The sequence below is a fragment of the Bubalus bubalis genome, chromosome 7 (assembly GCF_019923935.1).
Source record: "Bubalus bubalis isolate 160015118507 breed Murrah chromosome 7, NDDB_SH_1, whole genome shotgun sequence".
NCBI lineage: Eukaryota > Metazoa > Chordata > Mammalia > Artiodactyla > Bovidae > Bubalus > Bubalus bubalis.
The window spans coordinates 54,203,722-54,228,583 of NC_059163.1; the positions used below are offsets into that span (position 1 = coordinate 54,203,722).

At 39.7% G+C, this 24,862-nt stretch overlaps 1 protein-coding gene and 1 long non-coding RNA gene across 3 annotated transcripts in view; one reads left to right on the top strand and one right to left on the bottom strand.

Moving 5' to 3' along the window:
* Positions 1–12,463: 12,463 nt before the first annotated feature.
* On the bottom strand, positions 12,464–19,624 carry LOC102413900. Its single transcript, XR_329321.3, has 2 exons — positions 19,488–19,624; positions 12,464–13,162 (listed from the first exon to the last, which is right to left on the bottom strand). It is a non-coding gene; the product is annotated as an uncharacterized LOC102413900 (long non-coding RNA).
* KCTD8 (potassium channel tetramerization domain containing 8) overlaps positions 18,082–24,862 on the top strand; it is a 272,626-nt gene continuing 265,845 nt past the window's right edge. Inside the window, exon 1 of one of the 2 annotated variants that reach the window (XM_044945923.2) lies at positions 18,082–19,623. In XM_044945923.2, the coding sequence (XP_044801858.1) occupies positions 18,672–19,623 (952 nt within the window). In that variant the 5' untranslated portion in view covers positions 18,082–18,671. The remainder of the gene's footprint in view (positions 19,624–24,862) is intronic. The other variant, XM_006078747.4, reaches the window with a different exon arrangement.

The window sequence follows — 24,862 nt, forward strand, 5'->3', positions numbered from 1 at the left end:
GACGGTGTTGGCGAATGAGACAGCCTCTCAGTTTTCTATGGACTGCCTGTTTATTCCAAGTTTAAGATTCTCTCTTATACTTTTACAAAAACATTAGGCCAGCGGTTTGACATTTTCAGTTGCCCCTCTCTCAGATTTATTATCTCCATAAATCATTGTTGCTCTTCAAACAGAGTTCATGCTTCAGTGATTGTCTTGAAATCAGCCTTATCATCTATTATCTACCTCTTCTAATGTGTCCCATAGTTAACTTGTGATTACATTGTAACTCATGCTACATTCCTCAGTTTACTACTTATCTTCCTAAATCCTGTTTGCCCCTAACATCCTGAGCTCACTATCTCTTAAAAAGGCTTCTAGCTACAGTGTCTCTAAAAATCCCTAACTTCTATAAGCTATAGTAAAATATGCTAACTTTACAACATTCCTTAAATCTTTAACTTCTAACTATTTTAATTATTTCTAAGCCCTAAATTCAGTAAACTCCTTTGCCAAAAACATTCTCTTCACAAATAGGCTTCAGGTATCAATCCCTCCCATGACCTCAAGCTATGGCCTATGTGCTCATCCTGCAACACTCTTTTGTAAAAGTCCTTGAACAAATGTCAATGATCAACTTTATGAATTATTTTCTGAGCACAACTGCAGAAGGCTTTGTGCCTTCTCATGCTCCTCTTAAGAACAATAAGCACCTTAATATTCCTTTTCAGTCAACTCAGCCGAGGAGAGGAAAAGACAAGTCAGAATTACAAGGCCTAACTCCTTCATCCTGGGATCCGTGCCTGCGGAATGAGGAGAGGGGGCTGGGGACCGTGCCTCCATTTTGTCAGTAATGCCTAACGTGGCTCCCGACAGGAGACCCTAGTTTGAGTTCCTTGGAGAAGGAACTAGCAAACCACTCTAGTACTCTTGCCTGGAAAATCCCACGGATTGAGGAGCCTGAAAGGCTACAGTCCATGGTGTATATCCAGATGACCCCCCCCCCCGCCCCCAAATGAAAATTACCTCCCATATTTAGGTAGGAAGAGTGCTGCCATTTTAGAGCACTTCAGTACATCAGAACTGTCTATCTCATAGCTAGTCAATACAAACAAGAGATAAGATTACAGACAAAAGGTTCTAAAATCAGCAAACAACAGAACCTATACAGAGCCAGATGCACATGAAATGGTGTCTGTGATGGAAGGGAACCCAGTACAGAAGCATGATTCTAAGGTTTTGGAATGGAGAAAACAAGGGAACTATACGAGATCGATAATACTGTACAATTTACTGCAGAACGAATGAATTCAAAATCCTCAAGGCACACTTGGATTAACTACCACCCCACAATGGGCCCTACCACTGCAGGAGGTCACGCAACCCAGGAGAAAGGAAGGAGTCCAAGAAGGAGTGGGAAAGCACTTGCAGACTGACTTTGACCTTTACAGTTCAGCATTTCAATAGCCACCATTAGAACTGTTAACAGCCTCTTTTTAATGTTTATACATAAACATAAACATAATGTTTATACATAAACATAAACAAAAGAAGCCATACTTAACATGTACTTAACAGTGTAAGCCAACATATACTATAGTGTTTTTTCCCTTGTTTAAATATAAGTTTTAAAGTGTTAGACTGCAACTAGAATAGAGAATGCTGAAAAATAATAATTTCTCTAATAGTTAACAGTGCTTCCTACTAGTTTTGATGGTAACTTGGGTAGGCTGTAGATATTTTTAAGGCTTTGGCAGACTTCTTGAAATATTTTCAGTTGAAGATAAAAATGAATTATATCAAACATCCCTTTCAGGAAGAGGAGGGTTTGCACACAAAAAGTAATGTTTTGGAATTCTCTAGTCTCACCCTTACTGCTCTGATTGCCAAAGACACTATTGAAAGGGAAGGGACATTAAATGCTTTGCAAAAATCAGGGACACTGCAAGTAGAAATCTGAATTATAAGGGACAAGAGGTAGATCATTAACCATCTACAGTGTCACTTTATGACCAAGTTGAAAATCAATCTAGAAGTAATCAAAGTACACCAGAGGAGTGACTACCTCCATACGGAATAACAACTGAGATTTCAAATGGGAAGGTAAGGAGATTATTTGTTGATACTGCCTTTGTTTTTGTACTTGAAAAAATATTTGTTAAACATAGGCTTTGTGTGATAGCTAATGAATACATTTGTAACAATAGGTTAAAAATATTAGAACATGCTGATAGCCATGCCCACAAAGAATATAATACTTTTGTTAGATTTGGCTGCATTAGCTCTATGTGGCTCTAAGGCACTTGAAATAAAGCTAGTCCAAATGTGATCTGCTGTGAATATAAAATACACACACGATTTCAAAGACTTAATATGGGAAAGACATGAAATAAATCAATAATATTTTATACTGATTATGTGATAATATTTTATATAAACTGAGCTAAATAAAATACATCATTAAAATTAATTTCACCTGTGTTTAGTATAGAATTTAGCCCTACTTAAAAAAAGCCTGGTCTTTGCAATTAACTTCTGGGAAGGTAATTTTTAAGCTCTTGGAATGTCCTATTGATAAGGGTGTCTGTTTACCTAGAAGTCTTGGGCACCAGTAGACCGTATAACTGTGTGATTTATGAGGGCTTTGAGTCAAATGGCATCAGCTCAAACCTGAGAAGGTCTGGATATTGAGGTCAACCACATTGGCAGTCAATTATGTATGTGATGGAGCGCCAATAAAAACTCTGAACACCATGTCTAAGGAAAGTGTCCCTGGTTGGCAATACTCCATGCATCTTACCCACAATGATGCTGGGAAATTTAGCACTGTTCATGACTCTCCTGGAAGAATATAACCAGGAACTCCATGGGTGGAACCTTCCCAGACTCTGCTCTTGTAGCTCTTCCCATGGCTGCTTTTTAACTCTCACCCTTTCCCTGTAATAAACCATAACCAAGAGTATAAAGGCTTTCAGCAAGCTCCCTGAACCCTTCTGGCAAATTACTTATACTGAGTGGTCTCATAGACCCTGAAGTTGCAACCAGTAACAAAGGTGAGGGGGTCTTGAAGACCTGCCTTGTAGTTGGTGTTGGAAATGAGGATGGACTTCTGGACTGCTCCTGAACTTTGTACCTTGTATTGCTTTATTTTGTTTAATGTGGCTTCTAGAACTTTTAAAAGTATACCTGTGTCTCATTTATGGCTTGCAGTTTTTCTTTTGCACGGGGCTGGGATAAAATTGGTGTCTAGCAGGAAAGGTAGAATAAGAGCATGATATCAGTTCAGTTCAGCTGCTCAGTTGTGTCTGACTCTTTGCGACCCCATGGACTGCAGCATGCCAAGATTCCCTGTTCATCACCAACTCCCAGAGATTACTCAAACTCATGTCCATCGAGTCAGTGATGCCATCCAGCCATCTCATCCTCTGTTGTCCCCTTCTCCCCGCTTCAATCTTTCCCAGCATCAGGGTCTTTTCAAATTAGTCAGTTCTACATATCAGATGGCCAAAGTATTGAAGTTTCAGCTTCAGCATCAGTCCTTCCAATAAACATTCAGGACTGATCTCCTTGGTGACTGACTTGTTGGATCTCCTTGCAGTCCAAGAGACTCTCAAGAATCTTCTCCAAAACCACAGTGCAAAAGCATCAATTCTTCGGTGCTCAGCTTTCTTTATAGTCCAACTCTCACATCCATACATGACTACTGGAAAAACCATAGCTTTGACTAGATGGACCTTTGTTTGCAAAGTAATATCTCTGCTTTTTAATATGCTGTCTAGGTTGGTCATCACTTTGCTTCCAAGAAGCAACAGCATGAGATACCACAGCTCAGTGTAGGGAACAATTGTTTAAATGGCAGTTAGTTATTCAAGTACATGCATTTGTTTGAATTCTAATCTTGTGGGTGGCAATAATGTTGGTAGATGTTATGAGTTTGTTCCATGAAATGTTCAAAAGGAAACTTCAATGAGTTGCAAGGGAAGTAGTGAAAAAGGTTGCCCTAACTTTATATGAATCATTCTGTTTATAAACAAAATACCCAATTAAACAAATAAGCATGGCAACTTTTCAAATGAGCCAGAAATTAGTATAAGGAAGTAATCATTGTTTTCACTCTGCAGCTAAACTGTCCATTATCAAACTTACGTCCACCATTTGTCGGCTGTGTGAAAGTAGGTAAGTTATCTAATCTTCCTGTGCCTCAGTTTAATTCTAAGTAATGGTGGGGTGACTGCTGTGAGGATTAAATGTCTTAATATAAAACAGGGCTTACAACATTGTTGGCACAGAGTATGCAGGCATAAATGTTAACAGGCATTGTTAACTGTTGGGTTTATGTTAGGTTTATGAAGACTAGTATGCATGGTGTCACAGTCCACCTGATCACCACTTCTCTTCTTTAACTCATGCCTTATATCCAGTGAATCTTTAAAGACTGTTGATTTGTTGATTAAGGTCTTCCAAATCTATCGCCTCTACTCAAGCTCTCTGCACAGAACCAGTTCATGTCTTTCTCTTTGCTTGGCTGGATCATTTCAAATTTCTGAGATGGTCCTGAAGAGTCCTCCTGCTTCTTCTCATCTTCTTTGTACCAGTAGGATGATTATATAGCTCTTTTCTGTAAAATACTCATATATCCCCATAATTTGCACAATAAATACACTACTACTGAATTTGGCATTCTAGCCTATCTTTGGCCCCATCATTTCCATTCACTTCTTTGTAATTCAATAGGTTTACTCAAATTCTAAAAACACCAAGTATTTATTTTCTTAATAATCCCTCAGCGGGGAATATGATTTTTGCCTCACATCTTCCATTTGTCTGCCACGTTGTCCTTCCCTGCCATAGAAATCTGACCAGAGTTCTCTTTTTTTGGGTTGTTGTCCCCTTAGCATTTGGTTTACACTGCTGTTCTAGCTCTTTCACATTGGATTATTTGTTTTCTCTGGATAGCTCCCTTTTGTCTCTCCAGGTCTACTTTTCATCCTTTTATAGCCTAGAACATTGATCCATGTGGAATAAACAATGGGTTCCCTTGCTTTCTTCCTTTGGTTGGGTTTAACCAAGTGATTATCACTGGCAATAAACAAATAAATAAACCTGAAATAATAAAAAAGAGTAAGATTGTAGTATTTGTTTTTCCTGTGCTTCCTTCCTGCTGAGTTGCTCTGGGGTCACACCTCTCTGCCAAAGGTAACAACCCCTGTCAAATAGCCCTCTCCACATAGCTGTCTCTGAGGTTCCAGTAACTGCTCCCTCTCCTTGCCTCTCAGATTAGATGCTGCAGTGACCTTCTGCTCTTACTGGTCCAAGTGCTTCTTTTGTTTCACTGAACCAACTCTTATAAGCTACATAACAGGAGAGTGCACCATCAGTTTCCTGTTTAGATCCCATGTGACACAAATGCCGACGATGCTCTTTGAGAAAGGAGATTAAATAAGATAAATTCTAGGTTGGAAGGATTAAATAGGAAATAATTCAGATTATAAATTATTAATTTTATTTTTTTCCTTTACCAATAAAACAATTTACATTTTATTCTCACTCATTTTCTTTTGTCTAAGGCATTTAAGGCATATTTGATATGTTACCATATTAATTTATGAGGCTAATAAATTAAGATTAACCAAGATTTATGAGGCATAGGAACAGAGTATTAGCTTGAGACAGGATACAGAACCTACATAAAAGATGTGAGATGGGAAGCAAAAACCAGCATTTTAGTTTAAGGGGATCAAGATCTATATTAAGATAGGACTTTAAGTACCAATGTAATAAAAATGACAAACTAGCTTAAAAATAGTTAGAGCCAGAGGATGGACTCAAGAAGAATGCTGACCAAACAAGAGATTATATATTGTTTTCAAGGAGATCTGGGTGCTTGTCACACAGAAGGCATTGCATAAATATTGAAAGAATTGGAAATAAAATAATAAAGGAATACCAGAAAAGGAAGCATTTACTGCTCTTCTATTCAGAATCTTTATCTAGCTGTCAGATTTTAATATGTGCCATTTAAGGTACAGGAAGGGACAAAGCCACATTTATTGATTGTTTAGTGTATCCTAGGCACATTTAATCCTTAATAAAATTCAAAAAGCAAATATTAAGCTTTCTATTTTTATATGGTGATATTGAGGCTCCAAAAGTAGTAGTCCAAAGTGAATAATTTGGAAGCTAAACTGATCTTCCCAAATGCCATGCAAATCTTAGGTTGGTGGCAAGTCCATGACTGATAAACAAATCTTTTTATTCTTATCCCCAGATTAGTATACATTTCCAGACATGATTGATTTCATAAAGGTTGGAAATGGAGTGAAATAAGAGAAATGGCCACATGATATCCCATTATTTTCTTTTGAATGCTGGTTCTTTTATGGGCCAAAGGTCAACATAAGACATTTCACTTGAAATTTAATCTAGAAATCTCAACAAACTCTAGTTTATTTGATTCTAAACCTGTTGGGGGGCTTCCCACGTGGTACTAGTGGTAAGAACCTGCCTGCTAGTAGAGGAGACATAAGAGCTGCAGGTTTGATCCCTGGGTTGGGAAGATACCCTGGAGCAGGACATGGGAATCCACTCCAGTATTCTTGCCTCGAGAATCCCCATGGACAGAGGAGCCTGGTGGGCAGTCCACAGGGTCACAGAGAGTTGGCCACGACTGAAGCGATTTAGTGATACAGTACAGTCAACCTGCTGGGAGGCTGGTTGTACTATTTCTTGGATTCTTTGGGTGATATAATCCCTTTTCTTCACAATCCGTTCAAGGAAGACAAGTTCTGCCTCTTTGCCTAAGCTAAACCCTTCATCATTTCTGTTCTCATCTTTGTTTAGGTTCTATTCCAGCAGCCTCTCTTTAGCATTCTCACTTTCCCCCTAAAGCTGCTTCTTCCAGCCAAGAACTATCCTTCTTTCCCTTGTCTTGAAAGGGCTTCATTTTAATCCTGAAAATATAATCTCAATCATTCTCATCATAATCAAACTTTGTGGATGATTTCTGCCTATAGTCTTTTTCTGGACCTATTTTCTATCCTTTACTAACCAGTTTTATTCTCACATTAAAGTAACACAAATCTGGATTCACATCCAAATCCAAACTGTAATAGTTATTAGCTGTGTGCTCTTTGGTGACCAATTTACTGTGCATGAATCTGTATTTCCTATTTTGAAAAACAGAAATAATATTGCCAACATCCCATATAGATTATGTTTACTAAGTTATACATTAATGTTTGATCTTTAGCTTTTAGTGAATACAAGTAAATTTGCTACTAACCTTAATCTGCTATTACATTTGTTATCAGGTGTGCCATTTGTGATATTGACCATTATATACTCAAGCTGCCTAATAAACAGAACTGTTTAACAAATCAATATGCTTTCTCAAAGTTTTTTTTTTTTTTCTTGTTGATAAATTCAGTCACAAAACTGATCACTTTTGCTTCCTCTAGTAAGCTGGTATTCCATATGAGTAAAGTTTGTGTCAACTTTACTAACCCAGGGCTCTATGAAATATGTAATTAATTCCTAATTTTCTTATTGATGTCAATACTGTATGCTATATTTTCTCTACCTTGACTTTTCCATTTACATTTTTATACAAGTCACCTTTTGGAATAAGACAGGATGAAGACTTACAGATGAAAAATTAAATAGGTAGATGAGTAGATAGGTAGATTAGTGAAACAAGTATCATTACTAGTCTAGTTTTGCTCATACCATCATTTAGATTTGAAATACTATTCTGTCATCCAAGCCTATGAACATTATGTCTAACCATTAGAATCTATCTAGTCTACCCTCTACCTACTCCTTTTAAACTTTTCTAACCTGTGGATCTGGTCATGTATGGATGTGAGAGTTGGACTGTGAAGAAAGCTGAGCGCCAAAGAATTGATGCTTTTGAACTGTGGTGTTGGAGAAGACTCTTGAGAGTCCCTTGGACTGCAAGGAGATCCAACCAGTCCATCCTAAAGGAGATCAGCCCTGGGATTTCTTTGGAAGGAATGATGCTAAAGCTGAAACTCCAGTACTTTGGCCACCTCATGCGAAGAGTTGACTCATTGGAAAAGACTCTGATGCTGGGAGGGATTGGGGGCAGGAGGAGAAGGGGACGACAAAGGATGAGATGGCTGGATGGCATCACTGACTTGATGGATGTGAGTCTGAGTGATCTCCGGGAGTTGGTGATGGACAGGGAGGCCTGGCGTGCTGCGATGCATGGGGTTGCAAAGAGTCGGACACGACTGAGTGACTGAACTGAACTGACCTGTGGACCAGAAGTGTTCTTTCCTCTGACTCGCGTATCACTTTGTGTGTTATGTTGTAACATTTACCTTAGTCCTCCCTGTGATTAAATCTCTGGTTACTCTGAGGCTTTTCTAATTCTCCTGTCCCTGTTGTAAGATTTTAGTGACAGGGTAGATGTTTTTGTCATTTCTATAACCCACAGTGCACTTAGCAGAGCATGGAATTGATATTCAACAAACACTCATTGAATTTTATTAAATTTAATTTGACAGGAACTTAGCTTTTAAAGCTACCTCAAAATTTATTCAAACTATGTGTATAACCTAAACATAAATACCATTCTGGGGGGTACTTATACCAAAAAATAATGGTTTCCTTTTATTAATTTCCCCAAGATTGGGTAGAAAAATTTAAAGTTCTAGTTTCATAGATGGCCATTTGACAAGACATATTATACTTACCATCTTCCTAATCTTTGAATAAATAAATAACATGATTTGTACAGAGTAAAATGAGAGTAACATGGGTTACAGTGAGAAAAAGGAGCATAGTGAGGATCTCCAGACAAAGAGCCAGTACTTTTGTAGGAAGAAGAGTAACTTTGGAACACAGAGATTGAAATTTATACAGTAGAGCTGTATCCATAATATGATGATCAGAATAGAGAAAACTGTTGAAAAACTGGGTAACAAGTACAGTTTTCAAGTGTGTACAGAAGTATTTGTGTTTACTAGGTCAGCATCTAAAAGATGAAAAGAGATGATTCACTGAGGGAGAATGAAGACTTGCAGGGAGAGGGAGAGGGTGGGAAGATTTGGGAGAATGGCATTGAAACATGTAAAATATCATGTATGAAACGAGTTGCCAGTCCAGGTTTGATGCACGATACTGGATGCTTGGGGCTGGTGCACTGGGACGACCCAGAGGGATGGTATGGAGAGGGAGGATGGAGAAGGGTTCAGGGTGGGGAACACATGTATACCTGTGGCGGATTCATTTTGATATTTGGCAAAACTAATACAATTATGTAAAGTTTAAAAATAAAATTAAAAAAAAAAAGAAAGGACAGGGGGTTCTTGATTAACTATAGGAAAGGTAAATTGGCTGAAGCAATTTATTAGAGCAGAATAAATGATCAAAATGAAAATAATTGAGATTCTTATTAAAGGTGAAGGAAACACCTTGCTGTGCTTTCATGTTTCTAAATATTGGCTTCAGATTTCAGACAACCACAGTATTGAGTTGGCTGTTTGGGCATGTGTATGCCTCTTTGTGCTTGGGGCTCCCCATACATCACAACTAGGCATGCAAAGTCTGCAAAATGCGTGCTACAGTAGAAAGCCAGGTCTCCACTTACGGAGCTCAGAGGAGCCTCGTGGGCTACAGTCCAAAGGGTCGCAAAGAGTCAGACACACTGAAGCCACTTAGCACACATGCCCTCTATATAAATATCATAAAGGGTAGAATGATACTTGATTTTTAGAGCTTTGTGGTAGATTTTAGAGAAATGGCCATGATATGTTTGGTCCCACGTGTTCTTCCAGAATGTTTCCATGTTCTTTCAAGCAGTAGAATCCATATTTTCTCCCATTAAAATTGGGAGGGCTTTTGTTACTGCCTTGTTTAATCAACTATGATAGCAGTGATACTTTGTGATTCCTTATGTTAGGTTATAAAACACGATACAGCTTCTACTTGGTGCCCTCTTCTGGGGTTGTGCAACTTTGGAGCCCTGTGGCACCATGATGGAAAGACTACTTGCACCGACTACATAGAAAGAGAAAGAAAGAGAGACAGAGAGAGAGAGCAGAAAGCCCCAACTAGCCAGCCCTCAGAAGGCTGAGCCTTCAGAGCTCACGGTGATTCTAGTCCCAGTCTGACTACAACCTGTAGAGGTATGAGCAAGAACCACCCAGCTGAGCCCAGAATGATCAAGTGATTATTGTTTATGCTACTAAGTTTTGGGGTGGTTTGTTGTGCAACAGTAGATAATTAGAACAGAATTTCCCCAAATATATGAGGATGTGTATGTCTAACCATCTAGAAAAGTGAACAGGAAAGCTACTTGCGCTGGGTCACTTTGTAAATCTGTGTCATTGGTAGGACTGGGATTCAAATTTAGTTTCCAGCTTTGTTCAACCCTCTGGTCCACTTCAGTTATGAAACATGGGAAACACGATACATCCTAACATTCACTGGCAAGAAAAGTTATAACACATAATGTCCTTTGAAGCTATATTTTTAAGAAGCTGTCTACTGAATAACATAGTGTACTATAATGGGTGTTCATTAGCTCAATTTATACCTTATATCAGAATGCTCTCCAATATTGAAGCATTGTGCTTTAAATGTATTTTTGAAGTCTGATTTGACTGATGTTCTTTTTAAAGTGATGTCTGGAGGTATACAAATATCAATATTTTCCTGTTTAACAGTACAGAGAAAAATTAAACAGTACCACAAATGCCTGTAAGTAGTCTCACTGCTAATTAGTCATGCTGAAGATAAATAACCTACCCATCACCATTACAGCTTCTTTTAAGTGTATGCAGAACACTGAATTGGAAATAAAACAACTGGAGAATAGTCCATTTGCAAAGAATTTGTTATCTAGGTAGATATACTAAATAGACACATATGAAGGGTAATTCAGAACACATTCAAGCCAAATATAAACAAAACGTCTTTCAGGCAAGCTACATTTAAGCGCTGGGGGAACCAAAAGTAAAGTGGTAGACAGAACTTTTTCCTGAAAAATTATAAAGATTTAGTATATTAAATATGCATATTTAAAATTCAAGTTACAAATTAAGCATTTCTAAACATTTAAGCATTTAGTGATACGGTGCTAGATTCGCTGTCCTTATTCCTGAAAACTATTAAGTTCGACCATACTAAATTGCCAATTTTTGACAGTTTTTACAAAATTGGCTATTTCATGTGGTTCAGCTTCATCTATAAATTTGGTGAAGAGTCTGTCCCAGACTCAGACACTTAACCCCTACCAAGGACTTTAGTCATTTGGCATATCTTCAGTCATCCTTTTAAAAAATCCCAATGAGAAGGGAAACAATTTTCTAGAAAATATATACTATATTGTGTTAGATCAAATTATTAGCATTCCCATCCACACACTACATTTACAATTTTTAATAGTAGATTACCTGAGGGCATTATTTTAAAATTTTAATTGCTTCTTTTTAGATTTAAGATAATTATCATGCATTTTACTATCTGAGAACCTTAGATTGAAGGATTACGTTCACAAATCCAACTCAGGCTGTGTCCCCACTGGGGACCAGCATCACAGGAGATGTAAGGAACTGACAGGAGCACTATTTCGGTTCCATAGCCTTTGAGAAGCATCAAGTACCTTACAGTCATTAGCTAAATAATCCTATTAGCAAACCTAAGAGGTAGGACGAAAACTTTAATACTGAATTCAAATGACTGAATTCCTGCTATGATTAATTTTTTAATAATGGTGTCAAACTCATCAGTTAATAGCCAGTCATTGGTTAAAAAAATAATTTAAAGAAAGTTTGTAATTTGGGGGCAATTCTAAAGGAAAATCTGACATTAGAAATTAACATTACTGTGTCATATGCTTTAGAATTTGCTTCTCATCAGTGAAACTTTTAAAATTTCAGCACAGAATTGATAAAATTGATAAAATTTATATTGTGCATATATAATATACACAGGCAAAACCATTTTTAGGCTCCTGGTTTATGTTATCTGAAGAGGCTTAGATTCCATTCTGGATCAGAATATTATGCCCACTGCCTAGCTGAAAATTTTTATCTAGAATGTCTTAACGTTTTCCTCCCCAAGCTTTGAGAGGTTAAGCAGTGTTTCAAGGAGGCAGCCAGTTGCACAAGATGAAATACAAGGATATCTGTTGCTAAATTACCTCCAACACATACATTCCCACATACATACCATATATTAAATTACATGTGTGCATATTATCCCAATTACTTCAGTTGTGTCTGATTTTTTATGACTCCATGAACTGTAGCCTGCCAGGCTCTGCTGTCCATGTGATTCTCCAGGTAAGAATACTGGAATGGGTTGCCATGCCCTCTGCCAGGGGATCTTCCTGACCAGGGACTGAACCCACATCTCCTGTGTCTCCTGCATTACAGGCAGATTCTTTACCACTGAGCCCCTGGCGAAGCCCATAAAATTTCATAGCTATATCCAAAAACAGGACTTTTACATGATACAAGGTAATATGAAAATGGCTTACACAAAATTTTATTCATAAATATTGAGTACTTTTTATTTTCCAGGCATTAAGTGCTTAGATATAGTGAATCATAATCTATACATTTCATTACTTTGAGTATTAATAAGTAGAGTTTTATCAACTCTAGCCTTGAATAATGCTTCTATAATTTATAATATAGACCAAGAATTCATATGACATTATAGCAAGATATCTAAATTGCTAGAAAACGCCATATAACAAATGCATCAAACACTGATACTGTGAGTTTCCTAAATACTTCATGTGCAACCTTTTTCATTCACAGCATTATTAAATTCTTAAAACTGATAGGTGAGATTTGCGGGTTACCTAGTTTCTATACTCTGTTTTCCAACTTTCTCCAGATTCTACAGCAATTGTTGAATCTGAAAATGGTCCTTCCCATCTTGTACTATCTGTTCTTTGACCCTGTTATGGCAGCAAACCTTTTACTTCTTATCTTGCAGGAGGCCATATGTTTTGGGTTGGTCTGCTTTTCACAAGAACAATGTGTACAGCAAAACTTGCCCATGATGGCTGTGAAAGGGAAACAAACATTCCTCCATGGATACAGTCTACATTATTTTCTTTCTTCTTTTTAGAGCTTTTCTTCCTTTTTGGCTAGAGAGATGCTTCATGGCTATAAGTGTGAAACACATGCCATATGTTGAAGACCTAGGATGGAAAAATATAAATTATGTCATTAATAAATTTGTATACTGACTACATACATAAATGATAATATTTCAGATACACTGAGCTATATAAATGATATTATTAAAAGAATTTCACCTATTTCACTTTTTACTTTTTTAAAGTGGTTACTGGAACACTTTAAGGTATTTTTAAAGGACACCACTGCTCAAAAAACTGCAAAGCTCTTGGTACAGGAAAGAATTTCAGGCTTTTTGCTTAGAATTGTAAATACTGGGGATATTCACTACGGAGGGGCTGCATGTTACCTTAGCGGTGAGACAAATGGAAGAAAGGTAGATAGAGCCACTATAATCAATTATCTACACTGGAATTTCAGATTTTTCTAGTTAGGGTGTGGCTCTGCTGTCAGCCTTCAAAACAACACTGTGAAACAGACCAGGTAAACACAGTGAACTCCATCAAACTTGAACGGCCACATTATGGGACGCATGATCTCAGTGAAAAGTCTCTGGTCTTTATTATTTCCACTATATCCATGAAGAAACTAAGGTTTATAGTAGTTAAGTCACTTGCTCAAATCACAAAGCCAGAAAGAGACAAAGGTAGATTTTTAAGCCAGTTCTGCCTGACTTTAAATCTCACCATTACCTTGTGTCTTCTTTCTCCCCTATCTAAGAGGATACAGTTCCTGCCTTTAGTAACTCTCACCCTGGTGAAGAAATATTTGTTATTTTTAAATTAACAATTATTTATTACAACCTGGACTCCCATTTTCTTTCTGGTTAGTCTGCTGTACTTTTAGAGACAGAGTTTTGACTGTATTGCTTAAAACTTTCTGGAAAGTGAAGGGATATAGGGTAATCTGTAGACTGAGAATATTGATGTCTTGTCTTTGCACAACAATAGAAGATTTTAAGGACCCATCCTTGTGAGACATCCTCGAATGTGAAGTCAAATGGGCCTTAGGAAGTATCACTATGAACAAAGCTACTGGAGGTGATGGAATTCCATTTGAACTATTTAAAATCCTGAAAGATGATGCTGTGAAAGTGCTGCACTCAATATGTCAGCAAATTTGGAAAATTCAGCAGAGGCCACGGGACTGGAAAAGCTCAGTTTTCATTCCAATCCCAAAGAAAGCCAATGCCAAAGAATGCTCAAACTACCGCACAATTCCACTCATCTCACACGCTAGTAAATTAATGCTCAAAATTCTCCAAGCCAGGCTCCAGCAATATGTGAACTGTGAACTTCCAGATGTTCAAGCTGGTTTTAAAAAAGACAGAGGAACCAGAGATCAAATTGCCAACATCCGTTGGATGATCAAAAAAGCAAGAGAGTTCCAGAAAAACATCTATTTCTGCTTTATTGACTATGTCAAAGCCTTTGACTGTGTGGATCACAATAAACTGTGGAAAATTCTGAAACAGATGGGAATACCAGACCACCTGACCTGCCTCTTGAGAAACCTGTATGCAGGTCAGGAAGCAACAGTTAGAGCTGGACATGGAACAACAGACTGGTTCCAAATAGGAAAAGGAGTATGTCAAGGATGTATATTGTCACCCTGCTTATTTAACTTAAATGCAGAGTACATCATGAGAAACCCTGGGCTGGATGAAGCACAAGCTGGAATCAAGAATGCCAGGAGAAATATCAATAACCTCAGATATGAGATGACACCACCCTTATGGCAGAAAGTGAAGAGGAACTAAAGAGCCTCTTGATGAAAATGAAAGTGGAGACTGAAAAAGTTGGCTTAAAGCTCAACATTCAGAAAACGAAGATCATGGCATCTGGTCCCATCACTTCATGGGAAATAGATGGGGAAACAGTGGAAACAGTGTCAGACTTTATTTTTTTGGACTCCACAATCACTGCAGATGGTGATTGCAGCCATGAAATTAAAAGATGCTTACTCCTTGGAAGAAAAGTTATGACCAATCTAGATAGCATATTAAAAAGCAAAGACATTACTTTGTCAACAAAGGTCCGTCTAGTTAGGGCTATGGTTTTACCAGTAGTCATGTATGGATATGAGACTATAAAGAAAGTTGAGCACCAAAGAATTGATGTTTTTGAACTGTGTTGTTGAAGAAGACTCTCGAGAGTCCCTTGGACTGCAAGGAGGTCCAACCAGTCCATCCTAAAGGAAATCAGTCCTGACTACTCACTGGAAGGACTGATGTTGAAGCTGAAACTCCAATCCTTTGGCCTCCTGATGTGAAGAGCTGACTCATTTGGAAAGACTCTGATGTTGGGAAAGACTGAAGGCAGGAGGAGAAGGGGACAACAGAGGATGAAATGGTTGGATGGCATCACTGACTCAATGGACATGAGTTTGGGTAAACTCCGGGAGTTGGTGATGGACTGGGAGGCCTGGTGTGCTGTTGTTCATGGGGTCACAAAGAGTTGAACAGGACTGAGCAACTGAACTGAACTGAACTGAATCCTTGTGATTAAGTTGATCCAGGGAACATTAATGGTGTCTGTGGCTTAGAACAAGGCAGTTCTAATTATAGTATTTGATGTTTTCTCAGTTCACCAAAAGAACTGCTCCAATAGTGCTTGTCTCTTTCTTGCTTTCTCTTCGTCCTTAAGATCTGATTTTATTTCAATCAGATTCTGTTCTCACTTTTGCTGATTTTAATTGTGAAGGAATTAGTCTTATTTATCTCTGCAATCTCATTGCTTAGCCCAGTGTCTAGCACTCAGTTGATGCTTTGTCATCCATTTGTGATATGAACACACTTCTATGCAGTTAGCATTCAACAGAGATTGACTGTCTTCTAAGGGCTAGGCATGATGCTGGGGATAGGTAGTGCATACGATTGTATGCCATACTTTTGACCTGATGGGAAACAAGGACACATCAGTGTGATAAAACAAAAACAAAAACAAAAACAAAAGACCTGTCCTTGTGTAAGCATAGGAACACCTGTGTGGGAATACCTGGTTTGTTGTAAGTCTGAAAGACTTCCAGAGGAAGCACTTTTTAAGATGGAACCTCAGGGAAGCAATAAACAGGGAGAAAAGATTAGGGAACTCATGGAAAAGGAAAGGCATTTCTAGCCAAAAGAACCACTGGTAAAGACATTCTGGACCTGAGATTTGTACAATTTGGAGTTTGGCTCCAGAGTTTAGTTGGGGGAAGGGTGAGATTAAGAGGAGTGTGGGGATGGAAGGGGTTAAGGAAAAATGTTCAATCATGGTTGAAAGATTTCAAAAAAGTAATACATCATATGATGCAATTCACTAAGAATTTCTAAGAAATATTCATTTAGAGTACACATTTTAGGCTATTTCATCTTATAAACATACTTTATGCAATTAAAAAGATTAAAATGGATTACAACCTGATAATACTGGAGACCTCATATACACATATGCACATGTATTATACATCCACTTCATTACATTTCTATGGTCTCTAACATACTTATCATTAGGGACACTTACCTCATGATAAATGAGCTTCATTAGTAGTGGTTTAAGACTTTATTATTCATTCATCTATAAAGATTATAAAGCTTCTATTATTTCCCAAGAACGATTATTTTAAATTTTCCGGTATTTTCTGATGTTAGCTTTTAAGTGAAGAAGGCCAAAATCAATTATTCTTCTTAATTTGACTGGTTTATAAATTAAGGGGAGGCTTGGATAAGAGGATTGCATGAAGATGGACAATTTACACTCAGTTTTAAGTCTTAGACCTTCGGCAAATACACTGTTCTTTCATTGGTTCATTCTCAGTCTCAGGTAATCTAACTTCAAAACTGATATAACATTTTCTGGGGATGTGGCTTATAGGGATCAGTGAATTAAATATAGTTTTTAATACTTTAATGATTTATTACTTCTTAAAAATTAAAGTTTATTGTTTGTGTGTATGTTAAATTCAAAGAGAAGGAATCCTAAGTAGGCATATGGAATTTTTAAGACATGAAAATCTGTACATTTTGTTAATGGGTAAAGTTCCTCTATAATACTGTAATTTGTGACGCAATCTACTTGTGCCACAGTATACTTTTTCTCCTTTGAACTTTATATAAATTAATGATTCTTTATGTTTCCAAACACAAAAGGATGTCCCAGGAGGAATAGGCAGAAGTGAGGTTCATTTGCATCTCTATCCTCACTCTTTACCACAAATAATGCTGATCTTAAAAGACTGTACCTGTGTTGTGTACAAATGGAAATTAAAGTGAGCTTAAATCCTTATAATTTTCATTTGTGACCTGACTCTTGGGGTTAGATAACTAATAAAATGTAAACCATTTCTCTTGCCCTATGGAGCTGAAAGGGAAAAGGAGAGATTAATCAAAGGACAGATCAAGATAGGAAACTAGGAACAAACAGACTAAGTTTCCTCCCTGCCTCTGTCCGTTCCTTCAAAAACATTTATTAAGCATCTACTATGAATCAAACACTGACGAAATGAAAGGAGGGAACCGTCGCGTTACCACAATCTGTGATTAGTTTTGTGAACTGAAATCAGATTTCAGTCTTAAAAATTCTTCAGCTGCACATGGTGCGTGCAGTTAAATATGCAATCATGACATCGGAATGTAATAGAGGTTCGTGCATTTCGTCTTTCACTTCAAAAAACCTGGCTAAGACTACTACAAGAGATTCAACCTCCTCCCCCGCTCCCAGTCTTTTGACAATCAAAACCCTCCTGCCAACACTTGTCGTAATTTCAGATTAGGAGCATAGCTTTTTTTTTTTTAAATAATCCAAACCTCTACCCCACTTCCCACCTTAATGCCAGCATAAAAAAAACAAAACAGTTTTACTGGGCGAACAAGGGCAAGGGAGGAAGAGAAGGACGGACGACGGAAAAAGGGAATGAAATGAATGAAGGAGAGAATGAAGGAGAGAAAGCTGGCCTTTCTTCGTTCGTTGTCGGTTCCCTGCCCGCTTCTCCCCGTCTCCCCACTCGCTGCCAAGTAGCATCACCTCCAGGCTCTGCCCTCGGCTCCGCCCCCTAGCGTCGGAGCCCTGCAGCCAGAGGCTGGCACCTATCTCTTTAAATGACAGCTGTGGCTCGGGTCCCAGTCCTGGGCTTGACGTCAGTTTCGCCTCCCGGGCTGTGAGGGGTAGTGAGCGCCACCGTCCGCGCTCCGGGCTCGCAGCGCGCTCGCAAGCTGCTAGGGCGGCGAGTTTTCTTCGCTCCGGCCCCTCCTCCCGCCCTCCCCGCGGAGAGCCGAGCGGCAGCCTAAGAGAGCCTCTCTCAAGTCTCTCTCACACTTCCCCGCCTTCGCCCCAAAGGAGCAGCCGCTCCTCCTGGCGCCTCTGCCGCCGCCGCGGCGCCCTCAGAGCTCCTCTCCCGCGCACCGCTCCCCGATGGAGCCCGGGCGCCGCGGCCGCCGCCGCCCCGAGCCCTGAACCGGGCCGCCCCGGCCGGAGGAACGTGCCGCCCGGCCCGAGGGCGCACCAGGCGCACACCACCGGGGGCGCAGGGCACGGGTTTTGGGAAGGAGAAAGTGCTGCTCTCCAGGGTCACTTGGCCGGCGGCGGGGGGACCATGGCTTTGAAGGACACAGGCAGCGGCGGCGGCACCATCCTGCCCATTAGCGAGATGGTCTCCTCGTCCAGCTCCCCCGGCGCTTCGGCAGCCGCCGCCCCAGGGCCCTGCGTGCCCTCGCCCTTCCCCGAGGTGGTGGAGCTGAACGTAGGGGGCCAGGTCTATGTGACCAAGCACTCGACGCTGCTCAGCGTCCCGGATAGCACTCTGGCCAGTATGTTCTCGCCTTCCAGCCCCCGGGGCGGCGCCCGACGCCGGGGCGAGCTGCCCAGGGACAGCCGGGCGCGCTTCTTCATCGACCGGGACGGCTTCCTTTTCAGGTACGTGCTGGATTATCTGCGGGACAAGCAGCTCGCGCTGCCGGAGCACTTTCCCGAGAAGGAGCGGCTCCTACGGGAGGCCGAGTACTTCCAGCTCACCGACCTGGTCAAGCTGCTGTCGCCCAAGGTCACCAAGCAGAACTCGCTCAACGACGAGGGCTGCCAGAGCGATCTGGAGGACAACGTCTCGCAGGGCAGCAGCGACGCGCTGCTGCTGCGCGGGGCGGCGGCCGCCGCACCCTCGGGCCCGGGAGCGCACAGCGGCGGCAGCGCGCAGGACAAGCGCTCGGGCTTCCTCACACTCGGCTACCGCGGTTCCTACACCACGGTGCGAGACAACCAGGCGGACGCCAAGTTCCGGCGCGTGGCGCGCATCATGGTGTGCGGACGCATCGCGCTGGCCAAGGAGGTGTTCGGTGACACGCTCAACGAGAGCCGTGACCCTGACCGGCCGCCTGAGAAGTACACGTCCCGCTTCTACCTCAAGTTCACCTACTTGGAGCAGGCGTTCGATCGCCTATCCGAGGCCGGCTTCCACATGGTGGCGTGTAACTCCTCGGGCACCGCCGCCTTCGTCAACCAGTACCGCGACGACAAGATCTGGAGCAGCTATACCGAGTACATCTTCTTCCGTAAGTTTCCGCGTTTCCCAGTTCTTCCGGCCCCCTAGTCGGCCCCCTAGCCGACCCCCGCGGCTTCCGGCGGCTCTGGTGTCCTTGAGCGCCCCAGCCCAACGTGGCCGATGGGTCATTGGTTTCGCGTCTATGTCCCTTTCGGCGCCTCTCTTCAACAGCTTCGGAGCACGCAGTGCCCAGGCAGTCCTCTTCCTTAACTTTATTGATCTTGCCCTCGTGCCCTGCCCAGTTCTTGGAGGCGCTGGGTGTCCTTCTATTACTCAGGGCTGGGAAGAGACTCGAGCGCAAGGCTGAGTGCTTAAGTCCTCCCGTCTCTCTGCCTCCGCTGTACTCCTGGGGGTCAATTTATGTGGGTCCCGGTGGTGTCCCTCAAGAGGGAGGGTTGGCATCAAGGTATCGCCGTGCCCCGATGGCCTCCTGGTGGTAAGGGTCCGCGCAGGAGCGTCCCATTATGGGTGATTTCTGTAGTGGGCAACAAGAAAAGTGGCGATTAAGTCTGCAAAGCGCCTCAAAAGTCCGGGGAAAAGAGGTTTCCATTGACCCATATAAACCTCAAATTTCCCCAGCGCCAGTAGTCTTCTGTAATTGTTATGTGTTTTGGACGGAGTGGGGTGGAGGGAACGGACTTTGGTTGTCTGAGTGCTGCTGTCAGGGTTGGAGATTAGGAAGGGACATGGTGTGTATGCGTGCACGTGTGTGTGTGTGTGTGTGCGCGCGCGTGGTTGTATTTCCTTTCTGGGCACCTGCAGTGCGAAATGAGGGATTGAATTCACTTTCCCAGGGGGAATAAATGCAGTGATTTTTCTGAACTTAGTGAACAAGAGAGAAGATTTGGAAAGCATCTGGCATGATGCTTTTTGTAGTGCACTTGGCGTGGCGAGGGCGATCTGTGGATGAAGTTCAAAAACTCCACAAAGTATCACTAGGGCTTGGGGGATGGGGAGCCCGGGCGGAGACAATTTTCAGTGACGTGTATAAGGTGAGGATGGCCACAACCCGAGAGCTGTTTGGACAAATGAAAAGCCACTTGCGATGGCAGCGGGGGCATCATTTGGCAAGCCTTTTTTTTTTTTTTCCTTTGTCAAAATACAAGAAGACTGAAAACTTTCCTGTAGTGTTATGGAGAGTAGCCCTGATAGCCAACGATGGAAATAAGCCCAGCGTTCATTGTATTTATTTATTTGAGTCACTCACTGTTTGGGACTCAGGCAATTTTTGCACTTTGTTTTGACTGGGAAAGTGGAAAGGACCTTTCCTTTCAACTCTATTGGAAGTTGCTCGTTGTTTGTATATTCTACTAACCTTGGAGTTAAGGGTGACAAAATCCCCACACTAAGATTTTTTTAATAGTGTTGATTTTCCTAAGAAAACCATCTCAACAGAAAAGCAAAGAAAGTGTCCATTGAAGTGCTAGATAAAAAGCTAATTGTCTTAGAGAAAGATAAATATTATATCACTTATATGTGGAATTTTAATACAAATAAGACTGTATACAAAACAGAAACAGACTCTCTGACATATAAAAAATAATTACGGTTACTAAAGAGGGGAGGGGAGGAGGCATAAAATTGGAGTCGTGGGATTAACAAACTACATTCAATAGATAAGCAACAAGGATTTACTCTATAGCACAGGCAACTGTATTCCATATCTCATAATAATCAAAATGGTAAATAATTTGAAAAAAATTTATATATAAAAGTGAATCACTTTGCTCTATACCTGAAATTAACACAATATTGTAAATCAATTACATTTCAATAAAAATCTAATTGTCTTTATTATATGAAAGTATCATTTGTCACACAATAAAAGGATCTGTAGTCAGAAAAGCCACTCAGAGGAAGGGGCCTTTATTGACACTTAACATCTAAGCATTTATGGCATTTCAATAAGGGTTTATTTCCAGGCACTTCAGAAGATGAGAGGAAATAACGTCTGACTTTTTTTAAGTGACTTTTAGTTAGAGAAGATATAAGCATAAGTGCTCTGAGGTTAAGGGTCTTGCATTTCAGAATCTTTCATAGTTTTGGTTTTTTTCCCCTAGAAACTTGGGGACTTGAAAAATGTCCGTTACTTTGATTATGAAGAAGTAATACAGGTTCTCTTTAAATTATGAAAAAATGCTCATGAGATAGTATATTGAAATTGGAAACTCAGCCAATTTAATTCAAAAGATGATTTGAGAGATTGGAATTTAGGATATTTCAGTTCTGGAGCTAGAAGTGAAACAAAATATTTATATTATGAATAACTACTTGCAGAGTAATCATGTAACAAATGAGTTCTGAGATTCATTCATAAAAGTCTCAGAAATCTAAGGAAGCAAGTTATAGCATTTTCCATTGATTATCCTTTTGCGGAAAATACATAATTCCAGATTAAATATGCCTCTTTTGAAGCAGTATTCCTATAGACCAACCGAATATAGTTGCCATTTTTTTATTTGTGATATAAAATTTATCTCAAACCCTGTTATACATACATTTATTTTATGCTTTGTATAGCTTGAAGCACATTTCACAAATTATATTGGAAGGGATTCCATTTAATATTGGTTAATGAAAATGCACTGTATTTCCATCATATTTAGTATAAGTAATAATGTTATGTATATCTTGGTGGCTCAGCTGCTAAAGAATCCTCCTGCAATGAAGGAGACCTGGGTTTGATCCCTGGGTTGGGAAGATTCCCTGGAGGAGGGCATGGCAACCCACTCCGGTATTCTTGCCTGAAGAATCCCCATAGACAGAGGAGCCTGGAGGGCTACAGTCCATGGGGTTGTAAAGAGTCAGACATGACTAAGTGACTAAGCACACACATATACAGAGTGTAGTTATCTTGTTTAGTAGCCTCTATTTTTAAAAGTCAGTGTTATTCATAAAAACAACAACATTGGATGAACTTCTTTGACCACCATTTTAGAGGCAGACAGGGTCTTATTATCTTTTATTTCCCCTTTGATATAATTCTTTCAAAAATATTTATTTAATGTATAACACGTATCAATCAGTTTAACAGCTTTTAAAATTCAAGCTACATGCGAATTTAGGAGTTTGAAACTGCTCAAAATTATAGAATTGCAGTTTATACACTTGAATATCAATTTCAACTCTTCACTGTCTTTTCCCACTCCACTTTTCCCCTGAGTTTCTATGGAGATGAAAGGAGAGTGGCAAATGTTTCAGTAACCCAGACACTGCTGTTTGCCAAATGTGTAATCCTGACTAAATTATTTCAGTTTTCTCACCTATTTAAATGAGATTATTATAGTATGAATTTTATAGGATTTGAGAATTAATGTGTAATGCTTAGTCTAGTGCTTGACCTATACTAAGAGCTTTAAAAAGTTAGGTGTTACAATTATAGTAAAGACTTTTTCTTGTCAGTATTAAATTTAAAATTTGTTTTTTGGTAAGTATGCTGTGCTGTGCTGTACTATGCTAAATTGCTTCAATTGTCTCCAACACTATGCAACTCTATGGACTGTAGCCCACCAGCTTCCTCTGTCTGTGGGATTCTCCAGGCAGGAATACTGGAGTGGATTGCCATGCCTGCCTTCAGGGTATCTTCCTGACCCAGGGATTGAACTAGGGTCTCCTGCATTGCAGGCAGATTCTTTACTTTCTGAGCCACCAGAAGTATAGTTGATTTAATTATAAAGTTAATTACAAAATTGCTTTGCAATTAAGTGATTGTATAATATACTTTCAGAAGTTTGAAACTACCAACTTAATAACCAGATTCTTTCCTGGAACTTGGATTTTTCAGGGCAAGTTCAAATCACCCAGGTTTGCCAATCATACTCCAGTTAGTTCTTTTGGATCAACTCCAACAGAACCCTTTTCTGATTCAGGGCCAAGAAGTGTTTTAATACTCTCCATTAGGAATTGAAACTTTGGCAATATTTTCTGACAGAAACTGAGCTAGATTCATATCTCCTTAAGTGCTTGTATCCAAGTCATTGGTTTCTAATGCTCAAGGTTATATACAGGTTATTAAAGATTTAATACCAGCTTAATTTGGCTACATGGACACTTATATCTATTATCAGTCATAACTCATTATTTTATCAAGACTTTTAGACTCTGCAACGTATACAGTACTATGAAATTTTGTATTATTCTTCTAATACTGAAGATGGATTGTCTTTTCTTAAAGTAAAACAGTGATTTATTGTACTTTCTGTTTTTTTTTTTTTTTTTTCTGTTGTTGTTTTGGAGGGGATGTCTGTTAAGTGTAATTAGGGCTGTTTTTAGCAATATTTGGAATAGAAAAAAGATATTTCATGTTAGCATTGTATTCATGCATGTGTGCTAAGTCACCTCAGTCGTGTCCAACTCTTTATGACCCCATGGACCATAACCCGCCAGGCTTCTCTGCTGGTAGGATTCTCCAGGCAAGAATACTGGAGTGAGTAGACATACCCTCCTCCAGGGGATCTTTCTGACCCAAGGATCAAATCCATGTCTCCTACATCTTCTGCATTGGCAGGTGAGGTCTTTACCACTAGCATCACCTGGGAAGCTTGTTACATTACATAGACAATAGGTAATTTGCTTAGAATGTGATATGTAGACTACCCATAATTAGAATGAGTGTTAACGTATCCTTTGTTTCTCATAATCAGTGTGTTTACAAGAAGGTAGTATTGATTCATTGCTCTTCTCTTATAGTATTTGAGTTCTGCATTCTTTGTTGGTTGAATGATATGTGGAATAAAAGTATACATTTCTCTAGGTTCAATTGATATTCCTTAAATTTGGGATTTCCTTTTTTTTTTTTTTTTTAAATTGTTGTGATGTGTAAGAGTGCTAGATCTCGGATCCAATGCTATTTCTTATCTGGGCTGTGGATTCTATTGTCTTTAATGAATTTTTATATCCAGTCTCTTAAATCTATTCTGATTTATTTCACTGTGTTGGGTTGAAGAAAGCTAGGTTGAGTTGAAAATATTCAAATAGCTATTTAGTCCTATGTTAGCAGACCTGTTGCATTAAAAGCTTTCTAAGAAACATCTTTAAAAACCACTCTATTTAGATGCATATCCTTAAAATTGTACATTATTTTTTTGTCTAAAAATGCATCTACTTTTATCACCAAACACTGTTTTATGAAAAAATAACTTTGTTCCTCTTATTTTTTTTAAGTTGGTTCTTTTTCTTCTGGAGACTTAACTAGTATTTTTATAATTTCATGAGAAAGTTTCTTCTGAAACCACACGGCTGAATGACTT